At 36.0% G+C, this 8,397-nt stretch overlaps 1 protein-coding gene across 1 annotated transcript; it reads right to left on the bottom strand.

The window, feature by feature from the left end:
• Positions 1–537: 537 nt before the first annotated feature.
• Positions 538–7,958, bottom strand: LOC144440636 (NXPE family member 3-like). Its single transcript, XM_078130021.1, has 5 exons — positions 7,863–7,958; positions 4,550–4,851; positions 3,595–4,143; positions 1,885–1,934; positions 538–1,265 (listed from the first exon to the last, which is right to left on the bottom strand). The coding sequence occupies exons 1-5, from the start codon at positions 7,956–7,958 to the stop codon at positions 538–540; spliced, it is 1,725 nt and encodes a 574-aa protein (XP_077986147.1).
• Positions 7,959–8,397: the final 439 nt, after the last annotated feature.

Here is an 8,397-nt window from a genome sequence, read left to right as displayed (position 1 = left end):
TTTCCCTCTCCTGAGAGAGTCGTGGAGGGCTCCCTACTGCCGCCGCCAAGACGGTGATGGACGTAGTTCTATGACGCAGTGATCACGGCGCCCTCTGGAGAGGCAAGTGTTACATTAGATTTAACGTCTGTCAAAAGTTAGTACGAGAATTCAGATACACTGTACATGTGCCATTCTTTAACGTGCACGTCGATCTCTGAAAACTCACAGAACGAGAAAGTCATAATAAATTACGTGCATTATTTGACCAATGTACAAAAGCTACAACCAAACTTTGATGTTCACAATCATAGAAGGAGGATTAAAAATATATTTATGGTGAAGTTAATTCTAGCGATTTCGAGTCCCATTATGAAGGAAAGAAAAAGAGGGTGGTGGCATCATTAATTAAGTTCAGCTGTCTTCAAATTCAACTAACAGCGAATGAAAGTTACATAGAGGGAATCATGCACCGTGTCAATAAGATGTAGTTAGTACATGGTTGGGTAAAATTGACGGTAACACAAATAAGTTCTCAACAATAGTCTTTTAATATGATCATTCCTTCACCATTTCTGGACAAATGTATGATAACATAAGATAAACTTCTTGCGTTATTACGGGGGCAGGCATGTGAACATTGTTGTCGGAGATATGAGACAAGACAAGATCCCAGAGATCCAAGAATCTGACACCAATACCACCAAAGACACGACGAATCATTCTGTTCATGTCATGAAATCTGTAGTTAGAGCTATGCACTCTCTGTACAATGTCGGTGTTATCTCGCGGGTGTGCTAATTTAATGATGACATTCGCTTTAGGGCATCGTTTAAATAGTCTGAGAACAGCATATTTTGCTCCAAAGATTCTATCCAAATAAGCTCTTGTTGTCCAAGAACCAAAATGGAAACTAAAATTCACTATAACCACAGGGGTCACAGAGGTACAATTTCGTATTCTATCTACGAAATCACCTTCAAAGAACAAATTCTTAACGTACTGGACAGGAGAACCCGACCTGAGCAAAAGGTATTGATAGTGCATTAACTTAGACTGTATGACCTTAAGACGTTTCAAACTTCCCAAAATTTGGTTTAAGGTTGAATCTCCGTACATGTGTATTTCTTTTCCCAAAAGACACTTTTCCATGTCTTCTGTCTGCCATTGTTGACTGCGACACATTAAAGGTACAAAGGTCAGGTTGTCTTTCCAATAACCACTGGACAGTGTAACCGGTAGGTCAGGTCCACATAATGGAAGTTTTAATGGTGTCACATTAGAATCTGTGATGAAATATCAAAGGAATATGGTCAACAACTATTTATCAAAGTCATAGTAAATCGGCAGGTGACAAATTTGCCGTTTATTGCTTTTCTTTTGAAAACTGCTCTCCGATTTTATTTTGATGTGTACTTCTCGAGTTCAATATCGAAATTGTTCATCCTGGAATCGAAATAACTTATTAAAAGCTACATTACATTATTATAGTCATATATGATCTTAACTAGGCAAAGCCCATAAACTCGCGCAGGGTAGATTCATTTGTGACCGCGACCGGTTGCCTCACACTGCCTCATGATGATATTGTAGATAACGCCCTCCACGTGCGTAGTCACTGCGCCGCAATGCATCCTTGGGCAAAACCACCAAAAAAAACTTCCCTTTTAAATCGAACTGAGAATGAATGTTCGCACATGCGTATACGTTCTGAAGCTTTGCTTTGCTTAGTATTTAGGGCGCGCATGAGTACTACAAATGTAGTCATTGAGCCGCTACGTGAGCTATTATGTGCATGCATATATAATCAGCCTTTTTAAGTATAGATATTTGCCAGTTTTAAAAAATATATATATCCGCCATTTTCTAACACTTGTGTTAGGAACAATTAATCGACATGCTTACCTTTAATATTGATTGTTATTAGATTTCCAACAGTAGAGTTTTGGTATTGTCTGTGCAAAAGAAATTAAAGTCCAGGAAATTAATTACGTGACTAAATTGCTTAAAATCTGACGGGGTATGGCTGCTTTCAAATAAAGTAAAATAACATACAAATGCCTTCAACACAAACTTGAACATTGTTGCCAGACATTTGCGACTGTCAACTTTAGTCTTAATCTTTGTCAACAGATTGACCCATTATTCAGAACATGTATGTATTTTAATTATATTTATAAGGGATCATATGTGCATGGAGTTTTGTAGTGCTCCCCGTCTGTGTTGGTTGGTTGGCTTGCCTGGATGTAAATAGTTTCTACCCTCACTCCTTGCTCAAAATGTTTTTCTTCTGTATCAATGATGTTCACTTAGTCAATGTTCCAGTTGTTGTAATTCTGGAAAAGGCTCTTTCTTAGGTGGTAGCAGGAAACCTATTCCCAAGTTTGAGATTAGCTTCGCTAAATTACACAGCAGATTTTGACACTTCTGTTATATTTACATCCTGCCGTTGGAAATTTCCGGGCACCTATGACCCCTTACTAATCTCATGTGTCTATGAGGTCACGTATTCTGAATAATGGCTCAATCTCTTGACAAAGACTGAAGCACGCAGTCGAATATTTCAGGTAGCAATCTTCAAGTTTGTGTTCGGATCAAAAGCTCAATGTAATACTCTGACTTACAAACGCAGATGAATGATAACATACAAATACCTAGTCCGACATCGAATGGCTGAGTGAGATTCAAATGTAAGAAAATTACAATTAAAGGTATTTTTCGCGAAAAGAGTGAATTTCATGAAGCTAACATCAATATTATACGTTTCCTTCTATCATTAACAAGCTCCAAAAAAGGAAAAGAGGCTCTTAACACGAACAACATCTGAAAGAATAGTAATAAGCACTTAGAAGTATATACGAGCACTTAGAAGTATCTAACCCACAAGAAACACCGCTGATCAGAACGTCGTTTATCGGACAATTAAAACTGACTTTGTCGGTGTCGAAAAGTCTTCTCCGTAATATCCGTAACTGATATACATTGATCCAAAATAACATGGGGTGCCTCTGATGTAGGTTCATTTCATGTTCTCTTATAGACAAGGTGTGAAGGAACAACAATTTAAAGGTTTGTCCTTATGGAAGCGTACAGAATTTGCTGTGGTATATTTTTGATACATTAGCAGTCAATGTTCAGTTGAAAAGATATGATAGGTCCTATCTTGATATGATGGGCTACAGGTTGCCTATTGTTATTAGGTAAGGAAAACATAAAACAAAATGTTTGTTTCCGATAACATGACATCAGAAAATAGGTTGGTAGATTGGGATTATTTTACATTTTTTATAACTTGATTAGGTGTAAAAGAAGTATAATTGAAGACAATTATGTGATTCAGAATTTGAAAAACACAATATCCAGACTGTGCTATAGGTTGAATTGACATCAATCATCTCAGGAATGTGCTTAAGTAACCTGCGATACTTTGACAAGCAAATCTAAGTTTACAGGGTAGTAGAAATACGTTATCATACTTTTACCTTTTGAATTTAAAAAAAAAATGTTTAGGGTAGGCGGCTGAAACTAGAGTCAGTAGAAACAACACTATTTGTTCTTATATATTTGGTTGTTGTTGTTGCAAGGATTCTGTTCACTACATCATTATGTACTTACCTTTCGAAAAGATACGATATTCCGTCTATAGCCCCTGCTGTCTGACTAAACATGCCACTGAGTTTATGAGATGTGCTGTTGAGGTCCTCACAAGACAATTTCTCCGGCTTTTCACAAATAAGGGCTGTTTTCCCTAAAGACGAAGGACTGACAAACCCACATTTATCGTGCCATATTCCGAGTCCATTTGTCAGAAAGCAGTTTGTTATTTCTTCTAGTTTACCATCAGTGAAGCTTGCCGAGAACTCGATACGCTTGTTTTCAAAGCTATGCAAGAATTTTTCATACAAGATGGCCTCTCGATGTCGTATTAAGTGAATGGTTATGCTTGCATCCCCTTTCCACGCAGCATAGAAATATATTCCATAGGTGCCGTTCCCATAATCGAATACCCTCCCTACAGTTCTTGTACCGAGATTTTCATTTGTCATCAAGCCTTGTAGAAAGTCTCCTCCACGTAAGCGCCTATTACCATACTCATCATATGCTTCCATAATGACTTGAATGTAATCACCCCTCTCGAAGGCCTTGTCCCGTACTAGGGATAATCTGAAATACACAAGTGGTAACATTTCAAGAAAGGATTTTGTAACAGCTGGACAGACAGAAGGAGAGAGAACGAAAGATTGACAGAGGGATTGATGGATGAGTGAGCAGAGATAGACAGACATACATGTAGATACATACATACATACATACATACATACATACATGCATGCATGCATACATACATACATACATACATACATACATACATACATACATACATACATACATACATACATACATGCATACATACATACATCCTTGCATACATACATGCATAAATATAATTTACTGAGTCCCATAATTTATGATAAGACAAACACCATGCTTCAACATAATAAAACTTTGATTTCAGGTTTATCAATAAAAGAAAACAAAGCAAAAAGATAACATTTCACTATTTCCTTACTTTGATTTGGAGATTGACGTTAATCCAAAGGAATTAATTGGTGCTTGAAACGGAGTTAAATCCTGTTTAACGGTGTCACCTCGATTCAATTTACCGTAAGACCACTCAAATTCCTTAATGATGCCAATCCAGTCCATCCCAAAGTGACTATAATTTATGTACGGAAAATGATCATTGCGGGAGATTGACTCTTTCTCCTTGACGTCTCCTAAGTTTGGTTTCATTTGCGAAGCCAGGTCTGCAAGTTTCTGGACTGGTGCTTTAATAACTTGTGTATAAGACACTACATTCCTTGTAATTTTCTGGAAAGAACGATATTAACATTGTAAGAATTAGTTTTAAATTTGCAATATGGATGACAGATCTTAACTTATGTTGGATATTTAATTGATAAACTACTATACTATGCCTTCACTTATTATTGCACCTGACAAAAATTGAAACTACACATTACATCTTCTGGTTTTATAATTTAAAGGCAAACGACAGCCCAGGAAATAAAGTTATTTTAATTGCCATGCAGGTTATGGAGAGTTATTTCATGATTTACATTTTTTTAGTTGTGATTTCAGATCGATCCCATGTCTTTATAGAATATATTTGCTATGGGCCATTGCATCATGGGAGTCAGCAGTAATAATATATTCATCATGATAGCACAATTACTATTTATTACCCCTAATGCCTACCGCCAAGGTGTAAAACGTATATTGTGAATATTGATTGTATAACCATGAATATATGATTTCTGCTGACTCCCATGATGCAACCAACATAAAAATGTAGCAAGGTTACTATGATTTTGTTTTCTGGAAAGAACGATATTAACATTGTAAGAATTAGTTTTAAATTTGCAATATGGATGACAGATCTTAACTTATGTTGGATATTTAATTAATAAACTACTATACTATGCCTTCACTTATTATTCCACTTGAAAAAAAATGAAACTATACACTATATTAAGTCTGGTTTTGTCACCTAAAGGGGAACAACGCCCAAGGAAATAAGACATTTTAATTGCCATGCAGGTTCTGGAGAGTCACTTCATGATTTACATATTACCTACAATTAGTTGTGATTTCAGAGAATCATCACGTCGATCCCATGTCTTTATAGAATATATTTGCTATGTTCCATTGCATAATGGAAGTCAGCAGAAATAATATATTTATGATAGCACAATGAATATTCATAACTCCTAATGCTAACCCATCTGTGTAAAACATATTTTATGAATATTCAGTGCATAACCATGAATATATTATTTCTGCTGACTCCCATGATGCAACCCACATATTAAACAAATTTTAACCGTGCTGGTTACTATGATTTTGTCAAGCGACACACAAGATAACATTTAATGATTTGTCGAGCCAGACGATAAATGTACCAACTAAGTTGCAGAACGACATGATAAGGCTCAGTCAATAAAATAATATGTCGTTCATGAATTTCCACAAAACCAACCAGGCAGAGAGAAAAAAACATACTGCTACCGGTACCATGTCACGTACAGAGGAGTATTTTTTATAAGGCCATAGCTTGTACGTTCTTGTTAGTGACTTGCTATCGTAATCACTGCGTTGCGTGATATTGTTTTCGTTGCAACAAGCTTTCTGGCTTTCAAATATTGTGCAGACAACATCCATAATTTTACGACATCGCGACATAATCCTGAATATTCGCTTCCTTCTAATAATTTGTATTGATGGATTGTGTATCTTTCACCAAATTAATTGATGTATATGTCATCAGGGAGGGACGAATTCCCACGTTTTCAAAGCATAAAACACAAATAGCAGAGTAACTAAAATGGATATACTATATATTAGTGTGAACTTTGTAAAAGTACGCAATATTTGGCCCGCCAAGCCATACTAGCAGGCCCGACATCCAAGTTAGGTCCGACAACCAAAGTGTGTGGGCTACAAATATTACACGTTTAGGAACGTTCCTCACAACAAGTTGATAACTCGGTAAAAATACAGTGTCGGCATAATGAAAGACAAGGGTCCATGCTTGTATGGTATTGCTTGTGTTAGGTAAGTACTTACGTTGTTAGACACCTTACAGCATGTTCTAAACAGACAGTAGTTCATTGTCAGACTGATGTTGGTCAATAGTATGATACACTATACAATGTTGCAAAAAGGCATTCAGACTGCAGGTAAACCTGGTAGTAGTACTAGTAGTATCATTGTTAAAAAAAAAACGGTTGATGCCGTTACAAAAGCGTTAACCGTCACACTGAAGCATTATACTGAAATTTGATGACACTAAAGTTTGTACAACTGTAAACTCCATCTAGCAAAAAGACAGTTTCCAAGAGGACTTAATCAATTTAACACAGTGGTCTTCAGATTGGCAAATGACATTCGATGTTGACAAGTGCAAAGTAATGCACATTGGTGTGACAAACCCAGCATATAATTATACTATGTATGACATTCAGTTGAATGTTGTGTCAGAAGAAAGGGATTAAGGGTATTTTAATTCAAAATTCACTAAAGCTCAGTACTGTGTGCCACAGCAGCAAAGAAAGCAAACAGAACACTCGGACTCATTAAAAGGAACATAACCTACAAATCGAAATATATAATTATGAAATTATACAACTCGTTAGTAAGGCCACACTTGGATTATGCAGTTAAATGCTAGAACCCATATTACAGTAAAGGCATTTATCTACTAGAAAAGGTTCAAAGAAAAGCTATTAAGATAACAGAACTACATAATTTGTGTTACGATGACAGGCTGATGGCACTTAAATTAAGTGCACTGGAGGAAAGAAGACTTCGACCTAATTCAAGTCTTTCTGATTATAAAAGGTTTTGATAAAGTTCCTGCAGATAAATTGTTCACACGTAGTCAGGCAAGTAGAACCAGAGGACATTCTTTAAAACTTGCCAAATTCACAAAGACTATGTGTGAATTGATAGCATAAGAACAAAAAAAGGATCATCTAAGCCTTTGAGGCTTCCTTCCCTGTTTTGCCATGGCATGGCAATCATAGTAAATCATAGTAAATCATTACCGGTAGTAATTGATATCGCCTATTACGCTACTATGATGCGGGTTGACAGCAATAAATGTACCACTGTTAGTATGATTTTGTTTAGACATACGATAAATTTAACAACGTTATAAGTTTCAAGTACGACTATATATGAGATGAAGTAATGAAATAGTTTGTTGAGCCACGATGTCGTTCAGGTCGGGAGGCTATTGTTGAAAATTGTGGTTTCAAGTTACAAGTTTTTTTTTTTAATACTAATAGATGCAATGACTAAATAAATGTTTGCGCACTTACCATGTATTCCACTATAACGTAGATGGCAAACAAGATGAGTATAATGTAAAGAATATATTTCCCCTTTGAAACTATCCTCTTCTGTGAAGACGACATCATATAGTGGTCAGATCACGAGGCAACGATAAATTAGGTATGCTGCTCTGGATATACCTCGAGTACCAATGCGATAGGTGTATGTCGAATTCTACGTGGATAAAATATACCTGAACATATATTACTTTGTGACCCCATATTCTTTTAAAATATTCTTTAATAATTATCTCCAGCTGGTTGCCACCGACAAATCACGTAGTTATTGTGCATTATAAAGCAAGCCTGTATGGTGTTGTGTTGTGTACAGTAATTCCAGTATAATAATTATTGTATCAGTATCACCACAGACAACTAACACATGTTAGTTGTGTATGGTATGACTAACAGAGATCAACAGGTAGCCTAACATTTGAGTAATCGCAAGCGGTAACCCAACATTATATATATATATATATATATATATATATATATATATATATATATATATATATATATATAT

Source organism: Glandiceps talaboti, chromosome 10 (genome assembly GCF_964340395.1).
Source record: "Glandiceps talaboti chromosome 10, keGlaTala1.1, whole genome shotgun sequence".
NCBI classification, from domain to species: domain Eukaryota; kingdom Metazoa; phylum Hemichordata; class Enteropneusta; family Spengelidae; genus Glandiceps; species Glandiceps talaboti.
This window is presented reverse-complemented; position numbering and strand designations above follow the sequence as displayed.